This window comes from Lottia gigantea (assembly GCF_000327385.1).
Source record: "Lottia gigantea unplaced genomic scaffold LOTGIsca_11, whole genome shotgun sequence".
Lineage (NCBI taxonomy): Eukaryota > Metazoa > Mollusca > Gastropoda > Lottiidae > Lottia > Lottia gigantea.
The window spans coordinates 4,073,460-4,089,394 of record NW_008707001.1 but is presented as its reverse complement, the minus strand read 5'-3'; the positions used below and the strand labels follow the sequence as shown (position 1 = coordinate 4,089,394).

The 15,935-nt window shown below is 33.0% G+C and overlaps 1 protein-coding gene across 1 annotated transcript in view; it reads right to left on the bottom strand.

Moving 5' to 3' along the window:
* Positions 1–9,302: 9,302 nt before the first annotated feature.
* Positions 9,303–15,935, bottom strand: part of LOTGIDRAFT_109924 (hypothetical protein) — a gene marked incomplete at both ends in the record, with an annotated part of 46,062 nt that continues 39,429 nt past the window's right edge. The window contains 6 exons of the mRNA XM_009047268.1: positions 9,303–9,464; positions 9,868–10,017; positions 11,063–11,157; positions 11,486–11,546; positions 12,293–12,398; positions 12,525–12,604. Coding sequence (XP_009045516.1) covers positions 9,303–9,464; positions 9,868–10,017; positions 11,063–11,157; positions 11,486–11,546; positions 12,293–12,398; positions 12,525–12,604 — 654 coding nt within the window. The remainder of the gene's footprint in view (positions 9,465–9,867; positions 10,018–11,062; positions 11,158–11,485; positions 11,547–12,292; positions 12,399–12,524; positions 12,605–15,935) is intronic.

Sequence of the window (15,935 nt, the reverse complement as noted above, 5' to 3'; positions counted from 1 at the left end):
AAGGATTAAAAATAGCTGAAAATTGACCTATAGATAGAAAAGTTTGAACTAATTTTGCAATTTTTCTGCTGTTTTCTCACATAGAGGCTATTTTGGGGCTATTCTTGAGCTATTTTCTATTTTAAGTGCTAAAATCAAATCCTGCACTTTCATGCATATTTAGTGCTCAGGAATTAACTAATTAAATGTAGTTATCTCCCTTATACTGCTAGCTAAAGTAATCACTATATAGCTCAGTAAAGGGGGGTTTTCAGCCTGGGGTAACTTGTCATCTTTTACTAATACAACCTGGGTGAATTTAAAATTATTTCTTTTGCAAGAAATTATCCACTGTGAGTGAATACAGTTAAATGAATCTGTTTTCAACCTTTTCCTATTGAAAGGGGTAAAAGAAAGAAAAAGGTTGAAAACCCTGAAATAACCCCCTGACAAAGTATAACTCAGTATAACTGTATTCACTCATAGTGGGTAATTTTTAGTTAAGAGTTTAAAGTTAGATTTGTAATTTGGACAGTTTCTTGTATAGTATGAAGGGGAAGTAAATGAAGTTATATAGAGATTAGTGTGGTTGAAAGGTAACAAGGTACTATCCAACAGAAGGCACTGTATATAGAGTTGGAGCAGGCAGTGAAGATTGGCCTTTGAGTTTGAAATTTGTTAGATAAATCTCTCCTATTCTGTGAGAGGAGCAAATTTATTGCTGCTTTTCGAACCATTTGTCCATTAAAATTGGATATTCATTATGAAAGGGCAGATCTTCATTATTTGCATTTTCATTTTATTTGATCTGCAAAAACCACAACAAACTGTAGGCTATTTTTCATATATTTTATTTATAAATTTGAAATAAGCAACAAATTCTAACAGCTGGGTTGATAATAATGATATGATAATATGATATGACAGAACACATTGGAATGATCATAACATGGAATGAATGAATGGATGGATGAATGAAAAACAAGGTTTATATAAGGAATAATCCATTATGTGAATCAAAATTTGGATCATTCTTTGAATTTTCAAGAAATTTCGAATTTGAAATGTAAATTTCCATTTGTTTGCCAGCTGAGTCTGAATGAAGTTTAAAACTGTCTGAACATACTTGTGATATTTAGGGCATTTTTGGCGTGTAACAGGTTTGAATTTAGCCCGATGATGATGTTATTATGCTGAATAATGATATGATTCTTATTCTTAATAATTCATGACATTATTTTTTGAATGAATGGCAGTTTTTAGATGATCAAAGTTTTTAATCTTGCCCTTATCGGACAATGCTGCCTTTCTTTAAAGTGACGTTACAAAATATCCCAAGTTTTGATTTCATTTAGAATGGAGTATTTCTATTTTTATTTCATTTCTCTTTTCTATTTAACATAAATAAAATAATTTAAATTCACTCCAACAAATGATAATGGAAATTCTTGGACGTTTTTCTGTCAAAAAGGACAAAAGATTGACATAGACTAGATCACATTGATAAATTGATTAACAATTATGATCTATATGTCTGAAAATATATCTTATAATATATAACTTACATTCTTTACAAATTTAGCAAATTTATACAAAAAATCTGACAAAAATTACACAAAATATAACAAATTGAAAAGATGATATGTACAATTCTTGAAATGAAGTAAAATGGAGTTTTACATCCTTTTTACAATAATTCAGATCTTTGGCCTTCTACAAAGACAATGAATGAAGTCATTAAATGACATGTTTTATGTTAAAACAAAACATATATTAATGATAAATAGTGTTCTTTATGTTCTTTATGACTTAATTTAAGTCAATGCAGAAGATTCCACATATTTAGACCCAGATTTCAATTCAGTTTAACAATTCTGAGATTTATTCTTATGATGTTAATTGTAACTGAATGGTTTTTCATTTTGTTTTGTTCAAAATCAGAAATTATCAAGCAGAATTTAAATCCAGATCTTACATGCCCATTAAAGGATATTGACGGTGGAGATGAGGGGCCAAGGTTTGGGTGGGTAATTACTGGCTAGTTATCATTCCCTCATCCTAACATATAATGTCACATTATTTAGTCCAATTGGCTCTCCAACTCCCTTCTACAGGCATGTACTATTTCATTTTTCAAACTATATACAATTTCTATAGACAGTAAACAGTCACAGTGCAAAAATAACAAGTGCTATCAAATAGTCTCTAATAAATTAGAAAACATGGATTCACAACATATTGCAGTAGCATAGTAAAAATTTATTAATTTCAATAAATAGAAAATTTATGTAAAAATTCGAAGAATAATTTCTGATAGGACGAAATGACGATTTTTGAAAGATTCCACAAAAGGCACAATATTTAACTGGATGGCATAAAGCGATGCATATAAAAACGACATTTGGAACAATAATTTTCATCAATTTCAATTCCTTTTTTCTGACAGAGTTGACAGAATCCTGGCCCCATGCCAATTGGGGGAGATTCATCACTATTGTTACTGTCTATATCTTCATCATTATGATGTCCTAATGGCCTTCGATCATCATCATCACTAAAATACGCATGATCGTCCATTACCAAAGCGTTCGACTTTTCCGTGTTGTAATCACTGAAGTCTATCCCTGCTACTGAAGCAAGATTTTCCGAAAATGTCACAGATTTTCTCGGACGTGAATTCTTGTTTTTATTTTTCGATAGCACTGATTTAGGTTTTTTCACTGTCGATGAGGATTCTGATTTGCTGCGAACACGATGACCAACGTGTGGCCTCACATTGTCTGTCGCAGGTTTACTAGAAGAGTTCGTAGTCAGACTAGTGGTGGTCTCGAATCGTGATGCTAATGCTCGCACATTTAACTTTTTAGCATCCTCATCACTTGAGTCTATGATGTTATCTGATTTTAATCCGTTTCTTCCAAAGTTTTCATCATCTATATTTCTAAGATCTGGCTGACTCTGAAATTAATAAAATGAAATTATAAGTAAAGCAATTAAATTCATTAAAGTACTGGTACTATTTGGAGCTGTTTATCCTCATCATAGCATATCCCTTATTGTTAAATATTGAAAAATATGACAGGATTTGACACATTAATCATGATAAAAGAGAAAAAAACTGAAAATTCAATTTTTTTGATTGAATTTAATAATGTTTTTGTCAGATATTTCTTTTCTCATTTCATAATTTAAGTGCCAAATCCCTGCACCAATTTGTGACTGATTATTGAAATGATTACTCAGACAAATGAAACATGTATTAGAGACAAATAAAGCTTTAAAAAGCAAGTTTAAAAGCTAAAAAATAGAGACAAAGCAGTGATGGTGATTAATGAACTATTTAATTAATAAAGGTAATTAAAACATCTACTTCTCTCAAACCTGAACATCCTCTGGTTAAAGGGGAATAATCCAAAAATAAAAATAACTGAAAGCCTACCAGCTGATGATGCCAGAAACATTGTATGAATGGTGTTAGAAATGTGACCCTTTACCACAAAAATGAAATCAAATGGGTCGTTAAAACAAACCCAGTGGCAAGTGCCCTTTAATGAGTCGAAAAGTATGGAACACATGGGAAGGGTGTCTCACATCTTTGTTTCAAAAAGGGCTCAAGTATTCAACCCCACATCTATTGTTTTTAAAATTTATCAATGCGGTAAAGGGGCTCATTTGAAAGATAAACAGAAAGGACTATGTTAAATGTTAGACAACATAAAAGAACAGTTATAATAAAAGCCATAGCATGCAATAAACGACAGGGTGAAAGCTTCTTGATACTCAAAAAAAAATTTAAATAAGCATCTGCAATTTTCAAAAAATGTTAAGAAAGCCTGGTTTTAAAAATAAATGGTAAAACCAAAAATAAGAGAAATAAATTCACACATATACATACAATTAAAAGTTTAAATTCCTTTTAAATAAAACTTGGCCATAAAAAAAAGGAAGCAAAATAACCAATAAGCAGTAAGCGGCAATGACTACAGCAAACATGCAGATATCAAATACTTACTGCTGAGGAGGAGCGTAGTCCTCGTTCTCGTGTCAAAAACAATGGATTTGAGAATTTATCCCCTAAAGCAAGGAAAAAGTATTGAATTAGAAATTTTGACAATGCTTTCATTTGAAATATAAATCTTTTTTTTTTCCATTTTTAAGCTTTGGGCCTTTTAAGAATTCTAAGCTAACCTAGCGCATAATACTGTATATTATATTTTAAGCTAGCTAAGATAATATCTATGAATATATGAGGTTATTGCTAGTTAGTTAGAGAACATGTTAGTAGAAAGACAATCAAAATAACAAACAAGGCTGGAAATAGTATTTGACATCCCTCAACTCATCTATGAACTCTTCCATGCATGCTTGCTTCAATCAATAATGTACAGTGTTAAGTATGTCTAGACGAGTTCATTTCAATGTTAGGGGTGATATTTCTAGCCTTAATAACTACATCATGATGCATTTCAATTCTTCCTACTCTTTCAGCAAGAACTATTACATTTTGGAGGTTCTATCAGACAAGACTTGCAAATGCAACCAAATGAACAGCTCTGCTTTTAGATCACATGCAATTGGACTAGCATCAAAAACATCCAGTTAAACTATAATTCATTCAACATTGTTCAAGTTAAATCCAATGAGCTCTGAGCATCGATCTTTAAGCAATTGAGCTTTTAGCTTACTTGACTTTAGACAACTTTGGATTAAACTTAAACAAAAACTAGCACATTAAGTATTCAAAACTTTGGGTCAAAATTTTTTTTTGTAAAAAGACGAATGACCAGGGTGCAATTTCACAAAATCTTGAAGATGAAATTTTAAGATTTTAAGAATATCCAACAACCTAACTGGTTAATGAAACTAAATTTGAAATCAATGAAATTGTTTTGGAAGAGAATTGACTGATAAAATTTATACGATTCTGTGAAATAGCCTCTGCCCCGAATTACTTGATGTGCTTGTTTTAAGATATAAACAGTGTTAGTAAAGTACCTGGGTGATTATAATAGGAATAATTCTCTACAAGTTTCTGGCAATCTGGCTGAGACGTGCAACGTTCCAGTGGTTTCCCACCATACACATTCAAACAGTTGGAACTCTTCGACAGATTAGTCGACATCGATTTACTAGGTTTTTGTTTGAGACATGGTTTCAATGGTGTCTGTGGTTTAATAGACACTGGTGGCTTTGGTCCTCCACGTTTTAAACCAGTAGGATGTAAATTGTTTGAAGGTAGAGAAGTAGTTGTTGTGTTACTGGTTGCTTGCTGGGGTTTACCAACCTCTAATGGTCGCATTGGTGGTTGCTGTCTAAACTGTTGCTGTACCATGTTTGGAACTGGACTGCCATTTTGTTGATTTCGAATATTTTGAACAGGTGGAGAACTTTTGATGCCATTATTGTTTTGACCCTGACCATTTGCTTGCCTAATTGCCATATTTTTCTGTAACATTTGGCGAATGTCTGATTTGCTCATTCTGGGTTGATTGCGTAGATGTGAACGCAATTGTGGATCTGAACCACTATTGTCCGAATGAACACTTCCGTCTAATGAATTAGAAGTACTTGACCCAGATCCTGTCCGCGAATGTTCGACACCCTGATTTAATGCTTTTTGTTTACTTAAATAAGATTGATATAGGTCTTGTTGATTTTCTTTTGATAACTGAGTATTTTTTGTCCGTCTGGGCAGAGATCCGTACATTTCACTATTGTTCGATAATGTTGAACTTTGACTCAAATGTCCTGATATGGTTGAGTCACGAGAGTTTTGACTCATATGACCAGAAATTGTGGAGTCACGTGAGCCCTGACTAACGTGACCAGATGGAACACAAGTTCGAGAAGATGAGTTACTGTCTGTGTGAGAATGAATTATAGCACTTTTAGATGAATTATGATCAGATAATGTTCGAGACAAGTTGCGAGAGTTATCTGGTAGTCTTGTTCTATCCAGGTCAGTATTGAAAGGTCCTCCAGACGGAGAATGTTTCACTGATTGAGAAACAGAGTAACCCTTATCTTGACTATCTAACGTCTCTGTGGAACTGTTGATGCGACGTGTCCTGTCTTGAGATGCTCTAGAAATATCAGAATCTGTACTGTTGATACTTGATCTACAAAGAAAATAATAATGAAACATTCTCAAGATCAGAATTTTTGACTTTTGTCAGCAATTTGGTATCTTAATGAAATGAGGTGGAGAAAGGGAAAAAAAAAGATATGATATAAGACCATGATCAAACCAGGCATCAAAACCATCAAATCAAACACTGGGTTTTTTTTTTTATACAATAACAGGAGAGCTCTGTTGGTAGCATGTTGAAGTTTTCTCAGCTAGATGTTAAGGTTTGAATCTCCCCAAAGATTTCTTGTGCTAGAGCCAATGCTTTCGAAGATCAGCCTTCCTTAGCTTAACCTTAACAATTCTATAATTCTTAAACATAAACGAGCTAAATACCTATTATCAGTAGATCCTGTTAAATCATTTGCTGGCGAAAGTTTAGAGTCGGATCTCGAGGACAATATAGCATGAAGATTTCTTGCTTTTACCACACACGAACTATGGAGATTCGAGGCAAATGTTAACATTTGATGTGTTGAATTCTTTAATCCCATAGCATTCTTCAGATAACCTGTAAAAAAAATATTACGTCATATTTTCACATTAATTGATAAAGGAACATGCAGAATATCCGAGGGAAAACTATTTGATGCACAGATTAGACATGAGATGAAATTAGCAACTTACCAATAGCTGTATCACAATAATGTTTAGCAGAAGAGAAATCTTTATCTGCTTCAGCTATCATACACTGATCCATCAATTCCTCTGAAAATCTTATTAACGACATAAACTGTTCATTCTTCATAGCTACAAAATAATAACACAAAATTTCTATGAACATGTGAATATGCAAGACCATGACCAGTGAGGAGAAGTGAAGTTGATTATATTCTTAAATCTTAAGAATTCGGAGTTCAGAATTGGACGATCTTTCTTTGACTCATAGAGAGTCATCACCTATATCTATGGGCATATCTATTGGAATAAAAATCACTTAAAAGTTGAGGCAGTAATGAGGTTTTAAATATTACATCAACCCAATTTTCAGTGAAACAGAGAATTAGCCTACCTTCTCTTTCCAAGCCTGGTATAACATCTTTATTCATATCTAACTGTGGACATTCTTTCTCTACACTGTAATCTAAAAAGTAAAGGTTATTCTTAGTGTCTAAACACACTGTATCTTGATTTATCTCAGCTTTTATACATTTACCAGTAATCCTCCTATTGTAGCCTACATTTATCTATGGCATAGATCTCTTTGTCCTACAGCCATCAAGTGCACAGACTTAAAACTGAGGAAGAAATACCGAAAAACACTTACTTTTAACTGGCACTGGTGGAGGAATGTCTCCTGGAAGTTTACCATATTGTCTTCCTCCATTTGGCTTCACATTTGGTACAGTTTTGGACATGATTTTAGGTGGAGTAACATCATCTATGTTGCAGTAATTATGGTTGACTGGAGTTGGAGTAGGAACAATCATACCACGGGTCAGGAAAAACTGGTTGTAGGGATCCATGGTTACACTTCCTGTTGAACTGGAGCTGTTACGATCGCTACTACCATAGCCTGAGTCCTTATGGGAACCTAATGATACGTTATCGTAAGGTATTTCAACACTTAAGCCATGTTCTCTATTCAGTCCTTTTGAAGCCAGTAACTTGTTCATAAGACTGTCGTTACCATTACTGTTATTATGACTTGTAGTAGGGTCAGACTTCTGCTTCTGATAATCAAGAATGTTGGCCACCATCCTTCTATCAATATAAACCACTTTGTCATCAACAAATTCTTCAGGATGACGTTCAGAATCAGTTCCTCTTGGCAGAGAATTGCTTCTTTGGGGTGGTGGAGGCTTCTTCTTATCTGAAGCTCTTTTAACCTGAGCTACGGTCTTCCGAGTTTGTTTTGGTTTGGGAGGTTCTGGTTTTGATGAAGGACCATCTACTAAATCTCTCGAAGATTGTCTAGAATGAGTTCCTTGAACTGAGAGATTCCCCATTGAGGCTTGTCGAGTCATTGAACCTTGTTCGCTAGGGCTTTGTTTCTTTTTATTTCTAGGCAATGTAGCTATTCCGACATCAACTGGCGTGTGTGAGGAGTTGTTCATATTGTCATAGTTGACGTTACCAGATGAAGATTTGACAAGTCGATGCTGATTTGGGTTGACGATATCCGAATGGATGCTGAGGGAATCATCCAAATTCTGACCTTGGTGATGAGGTTGTCGTCCCGAATATGGGGGTGGACCTTCTCCAGGAGGAGGGCCATTGAAGCCTGTGGGTCCATAATCATTAGGATTGGTCACATATCGAATAACATCCGCTCGAACTTGTTTGGCTCCTTTCTTATTTGGCTCTTTCCTTTGGGCTTCATTTGGTCTCTGTTGAGAGTTCTGAGGAGGAATTGATGCCCCATTAGAATCGTAACCATTCATTGAAGGTCTTCGATACTGATCCCTAGTTGATAGCGTATAATTGTCCACATGACCTCTATGAGGTTCTTGACCTTGAGCATCATTTTGATGTTTGGATGCCATGTTAGGATTGTAGCCATAATCCATGTTCTCTTTGTCCAGGTAAGCAGCACTACCACCAGGTCTCAATGGAGCTCGTGGACGTTCTTTCCCAGACATGGCAATTAAGAAAGATGGCTGTCTACGATGATCGCTGTCAGTGCGTTTGGGTACATTATTAGGATCTGGTCTATATTCCTGTCCTGGTCTGGATCTTCTCTCTTTCTCCATTCCCGCGTCTGGATTGGGAGTTCTGGATCTGCGTGGAGTAGAATTCAAACTACTGATACTGTCGTGAGTTCTATCATGACCACTATCACTGTCATCTACCATTGGTCCTGAAATGATATAATCAAATGCACAATGTAGACTCTTCAAATGAGATGGGTTGGTATCTAATATTTCAGTACAATGACAATAACTAACACTTTTTATTTTCATCATCAAAAACCACATCACCAATCAAGTCCAATAAAAGAAATGACTAACACGATCACCGAGTAGCATCAACGTGTCGTGCTAAAGACTGAGCACACTCAATGCTTCTCACTCTGAAATTATTGCAGCAGAGCTCAAATCAATTTTTTTTTTCAATAAAAATACACTCCTGGCTACATATTCTTGAAACGATCTTAGCTCTAGGCCATCCTAGAAACAATGTTGATAGTTAAAGCCCTTGGACATCGTTTTCAGAATATGAGGCCTGGGTTCTTTCTAAGACAACAAACTAATGATCAAATTGACTTACCTGAAGTAAATCCTTGAGCCATGACTTTCTTTCTAGGAGCTGTATCCACATGAACAGGGTTAGCATTAGGATTAGCGTATATTAACAGTAAGGGCTGATATCTCCCTTTACCACATTTTTCTACTACATTCTCCCATCGTGGTCCAATCTACAATATATTGAAACAGAGTTAATTTCTTGATTAATGCACTAACAGTCTGTATCAATCAATAATTGAACTATTCTACCAGTTATATTTTACCTCCTATTGCTAAAACACCCCTTTTCATTTTATTGAACTCTTCCACAAATGCATACTTTCAATCAATATGATACAGTGTTTGCATGTATAAAAGAAGAGTTCATTCACAAAATCTGGGATGTTTAAGACTTATTATTTCTTGTTTTTCTTCAACTAAGCTCATTAAAATTTCTCTGCAGCCCTCAAAATCATGAATTTTTAATTTCAAATCAGACAGAATAAGATATTAAATGCAACTAACAATTGAAAGTGTGAAACTTAAAAAAAATTTAAATTTTAATAATTAAGAGTATCAGCAATATTAGTTTACCTCACGAACTGTGGCGTCATCAAAATAAATCCAGACTTTCTGTTTACTATGGAATAAAAAGGTGGAGTAATGTTTGCCATAGTAACAGACCAAGCCTACCAGGTGTAACTTAGGTAACGTTTTCTCATCTTTCATCACCGAATGAAATACCTGAAAAGAGAAAATCAAGTTTGAAATAAAATCAAACGTCAAACGTCTTTCTTTTCTGTTTCTGCGTTTTAGAATCACTATCTCAGTAAAGTTTTCAGGGAGGCATATTATTAAAAAAAAAAACACTAATATATCATATTATTATAACTTTGATTGGGGAATATATCTATATTTCTGGTGCATTACACATTAGCCAATTATATTTTAATCAATTTATCACACAACTCAATATTTTAGATATAGGCCTATTCTTTCACAGTCCTAGATCATTAGATCGAAAATCAATAACTTGAAAATTGATAAACTACTCATGCATGAATAGGAAAGATGTTTGGACATTAAAATTTTATACTGCTTCTCTAAGGAAAGAGCATGTCATATCATGCATTACAAAGATCACATTTGCATATTGCAATTCATAATGTATTTTCTGACGGTTCTACAAATTTTCAAATACAGATATACCTTCTTTTAAGAGGGAATTTGCACATGCATTCAAAAATTTAATTCTCCTTTTCAGATACACAGTTATTAAGTGTATAGTAACAAAAGAGTAACTTAAGCATGCTAAATGCAATATGCAATGTTACAAATGCACACGTTCAGGTGCTCCAGCTCATTGATAATTTATTGCCCTAATGATTACTATGATATAACCGCAAGTTTGAAAAGATTGGGTCAAGACAACCTAACCCTGATGTTTCTATGCAACTATACAACACTATAACTTAAATCAATATCAATCTTTTTAACAAAGAAATAAAAACAGTATTTAACGTGGTGTCAATTACTGAGATATACACATAGAGTGGAATAATAATTGATTATTGCTGTAAAGATAAGAAATAAAGTGGATAGAGTTTTACACCTCACTTTTCTGCAACTTAGCAACCTTTGTGTCAATATAATACAGTATGCAGTGAGACCAATATTGCAATGAAAAACTTTTTTATTTTTTCCAACTGTTGAAGGATCTTTAACCTATACAGCTTGTAACACACAAGTTGCAGTCTTTTCAATTGAAAGAAAAATCCAATCAACTTACATCTTGTAGTAAAATGGTGGTACCAATATTTCGAGCTACTTCTGTAGTCATTTCTACTGTAGGATGGTCACATTCCCACACTAAACCAATACTCACTGAAATTATAGTAAACAATGGCATTAAAATATGACAGGATGATATAAAGAGGTGATGTAGCGCCAGCATCTCTACATGGCAGTGAATAGCTCAGTTGGTAGCGAGTTGGATTGTCATCTGCTTGGCAATTAAGTACTGTGGGTTTGAATCCTCCGGAATGTAAGAAATTAAGATGGCCAATGGTTTTGGAGAATCAGCTTTCATCCTTTAATCACTACTAATGTCTTGTTTTTAAGAAAAAAATCAACCAAGCATTTTTAAGAGCCTTTTTAGCTTTTTTATTAATTTGGTGATTTATCAAAATGTAAAAAAAAAGACAACGCTTACCGACATCAGGACAATTCATTAAAGTTCTGCGAATTGGTACTTTTTTACCTCCACAATTACCCTACAGAAGAAAAATCATAAAATAAAAATTTATTGGAATATTTACACCAAATAGATATATTAATTTGAAAGTTCTGCTCCCTTTAGATCTAACAAAATGTGAATGGAGATGTAAAGTTTGACATAAAATACCAAAGTTGAAATGTAATGGAGTTGTATATCTTATAGCACTTATGAAATGTTCTTTAGGAAACAGTGAACTCTAATGGATTTTTACACCCAAATAGAACTAGTGAAATGATATTTTGAGAAAAAAATGTTTGTATATATTGATAAAAGATAAAGATATATACATATATTACAATCGATTATGTGATAAAAAATAAAAAATCGTATCATAAAAAATATAGGGTTAGTAGAACAGTGATCAATATATTATACCAGGTTTACTATTGTTATAAATCTTTCAGGTAAACAACTTGTGTACAAGTGAAAAATATCTGAGTGATCTAACTCTATAATGTCAATATGGAGATATATTAGGACTTGTGAACTTGTGCATATTACTATGCAATAATATGTATTTAAAATGTCCACTGCATTGATTTCATAGAAATAACTGAATGGTATTTTATTCATGTGTAACATAACACAATTTCTAAAGAAAAACAGAAAAGAAATGGTCAATAAACAACAGAGATTCAGCTAGATAAATATTTTACATGTTTAATTGACAACTATATGACAAAGTGACACTCTGAAAACTCATCGAATTACATTGAAGATTATAGATATATCTATACTTACAGGACAATCTCTAACGTCTCCTTGTGTACTGGCATTACGTAACAATAACCCAAATCTTTCTGGGTGTAACATATCTCCTGTTTCATGCATAGCTCGAGCTTGAGCTCTGAAAGTTGAAAATTAGACATATTATACAAAAATCAAATACAGGACATTATTTTAAAAAGTGTCTCAAAAACGAGGTGTTAATAAGGTCTATTGGAGCCCATAAAAAAAATCAGAAAACACTTACACTAAAGCACTAGATGATATATAATGAACCATTTCATGAAATTTTAATGGGTTGGAAGTGGCACCACATGGACAAATAACCTGTAATAGAGAGAGACATAAACAAGGTTATTATATAGAATCAACTGTGTAGATGGGTATATCACAGTTTCACTTGAATACAGGTAGAGATTGATAATGGGGCAGAATAAAAAAAATTACTGGTAGTCGCTTTGATGAATGAATTAAATAAATGAAAGATCGAGCCTCTATTATTCAAGAGAGTTTAGGGTAAAATTTGCTGCTCATTTCTAACGCTAGTTTTTGGGCAACATAAAAAATATCAGGTGTAATTTATCAGATTTGTTTATTTTTGTTTGATTCTTTTTCATCGTGTATGAGATGTTGTTTGTGATTTGATGTTTGATCAACTGTGATACGACATTGTGTATCACATATTCTCTTATCCAAATTGAAGTTAGTGCATCAGAATACTTAAAGTTGAATTTAACTATGATACCTTTCTATGTATGTATTAACATCATGCAGGTAAATAAAAACCTGGGATATGTTTTGTGGTTTGATATTTGCATAATGTATTTAATTCATTGTTCAAGTAAAAGTGTTAGTATTGTTAGATCTATTTGACTTTGATGCTTTTTTTATGTTCAGTAATAATGCCACAAAGGCAAATACAAGCTTAAACTGTTTGACAGATTTTTTTGTCTTCATACAATTAATTTGGCTTTGAGGCATTTTATAACATTTACTACTGCCACGCAGGTAAATAAAAAACACAGGGATGTGATGAATATTTAATTAGAGTTGATTAGAATTCAGGTATATAATATACTGAGAGGATGAGAATGTCACCAACATGTCTACCAATGATAGATGAGATGTCAGTAGGTGAACTTGTTTTAATTTATCAACCACCACCTGGCCTGACCTTATTTACCTTATTATTCATTAGGCTATTTACATATTTACTATAAATTTTACTATGTTTTAGGACAGTGAGACAGAGTAGTCAGTAGAGAAAGGAAGCCATAGATTTGATTCCCTCTCTCTCTCTACAGCCAGAGAGATCTCAACCACCACCTGGCATGACCTAATTTACCTTAACATTCATTAACATATTTACTACAAATTTTACTACCTTTAGGACAGTGAGATAGCTTGATTGGGGCAGCCCATTATGTGTTTTTACTAAATTCACAAACAGTGCCTTATAATACATTTTCAAGAATCATACAGAAAATAAACTAAACTTCAAATATTACTGAATTTAACATTTCAAAGACTATTATTATACTATTTTATTATTTCAGTTTCTGCATTTCTGATTGACATAATTTCCTGATGAGAAAAATGGTGAAAAATACTAGATTTTCACATCCTCAAATCTTCTCAGTCAAAGGCCCTTAAAATCAAAAGTATTAAAGTTATCTATGAAGGGTTTTGACCTCAATATTTTTACTACAGCCCTTACAACTGATATATTTACTAATATGATATCAGTTATCACAATTTTATTTTACCTAACCTACTTACAATATGACCTTCAATCAGATATCTAGGGTATGTATTATCAGATGCACACTCAAAGACTTTAGATAAAAGGGGCATGTACTAAAACATACACACGAAAATAGGCATACAGTCGCTTTTATCTTTGTAGGATTCAAGTATCATACCTTTGTTGACAAAGCGACTTTTTTAAAATGCTAATTTCAAAATTCTTTACATTTTCATATCATCATTTCATCTTAAAAGCAAAATGTCAAAACTATTTACAATATCATGTGTCTTTCTTCAATTTAAATGCAAAATGTCAAAAGCTATCTTTTTCAATGGTCCAGGTTAAGTGCACCTTAGATTTTTTTTTACCTGTTAAATGACTTTATGTCTTTATGCATTAAAGAAAATTGGAGACAAGTTTTTTGAAGCACGTACAACTTTACGTGCATATTGAAACCCGTTTTGTTACAACTTATAACAACTTTGACATTGTTGCAAGATAGTGCACAAGTCTTTTATTTGACATTGAGGTACTCTGCCCTTTTGATAAGACAAGTTACTTCACTACTGATTTGATAAAAAGTCGAGTTACGCTGCTAACTTGTAATGAATGGAGTTTTACATCCTACTTTAAACCATCTGATTATACAAATGAAGATGGGCACGTTAACGTTAACGTGAAAATTGCATGATTCATCTGATACGAACACTCGAACTGATAAAAATCATTGAAGTGAATTGTTAACTAATTCATAATCTTATTACTACTAAAAACAATGTCAATTCAACACATTTCAATCTACCTTTCACTCTGAATATCATGTTTTATTTATTATTAGCCCCAAGGTGAATATCAGAGCCAGTCTTATTAAGGTACTGATTAACTTATTGTCTTGTTATCACGATCTTCACCGATATCTCTTACAACTGAATAACAGAATTATTATCATGCTTAGAAAATCAGACCGTTCATCACATACTAAATCACATTGTAACTTTGTAATATGGGCCATCTTGAAATTGTAAAGATAAGTAGCTGTGATCATATCATACATGAATATCATGATATCACTTTTAACATTAACAACATTGTTATCACAATAAAAAAATGTGGCAATTCATCATTAAATCAGTCACAAACCATTTTTGAAAATAGATGAATGGGCAACACAAGAAATCATGACAGAGAAATACGGCCCTTTTCACAATAAGAATGTGTCTTAGAATACCTTTTGTATTAATTTCTTCAGTCAAAGCTGTCACCTAGCTCACACCATTTCGAATTTTATATATTGAGTATGATGATAAATTTTTAAACATTTTATTCAAGGCAAGTTTGGTGTTTGTCTTTTGAGGTTTGTCTTAATTCAATGAAGCCAGTCATTATATAGATAAATAATAAATAAATAATAGAAAAAAGAAAATGGGAAGAGGATATTCTATATGTGGTCTGGTTTCACTTGACTTCAACTACATAATGGCATTAAATAGGTAACAAATTTATCGCATCATTAATCAGTCAAGGGACGTAACTCTCCCAGAGTATTTTCCCACTTGTGTTGAAGACACAGTCCAATTAGAACACCTGAGAAATTTTCAATCTAAATCCCTGAGATGTCCTATCATTCCCATTACACGCTTCAATACATTAATAGTATGAATTATCTCCCTTGATGGTTCGCATTACCACAAAAGACAATGGATGTTACTCAAGGTATGAGGATGTATAATGAAATCATTATGTTTACGATAACCCTTGTCAGGTGTCAAAATGATGACATTAATTCAGTATTGGCTTGAAGGTGATTTGTTTACTAAAATAGTGGTCTTGTTCCTTGTTTGATAAACAATAAACAAATCTTTAACTCTTGACAACATTTAATTTTTTGGGCTGTTGGTTGGTTAGAATATT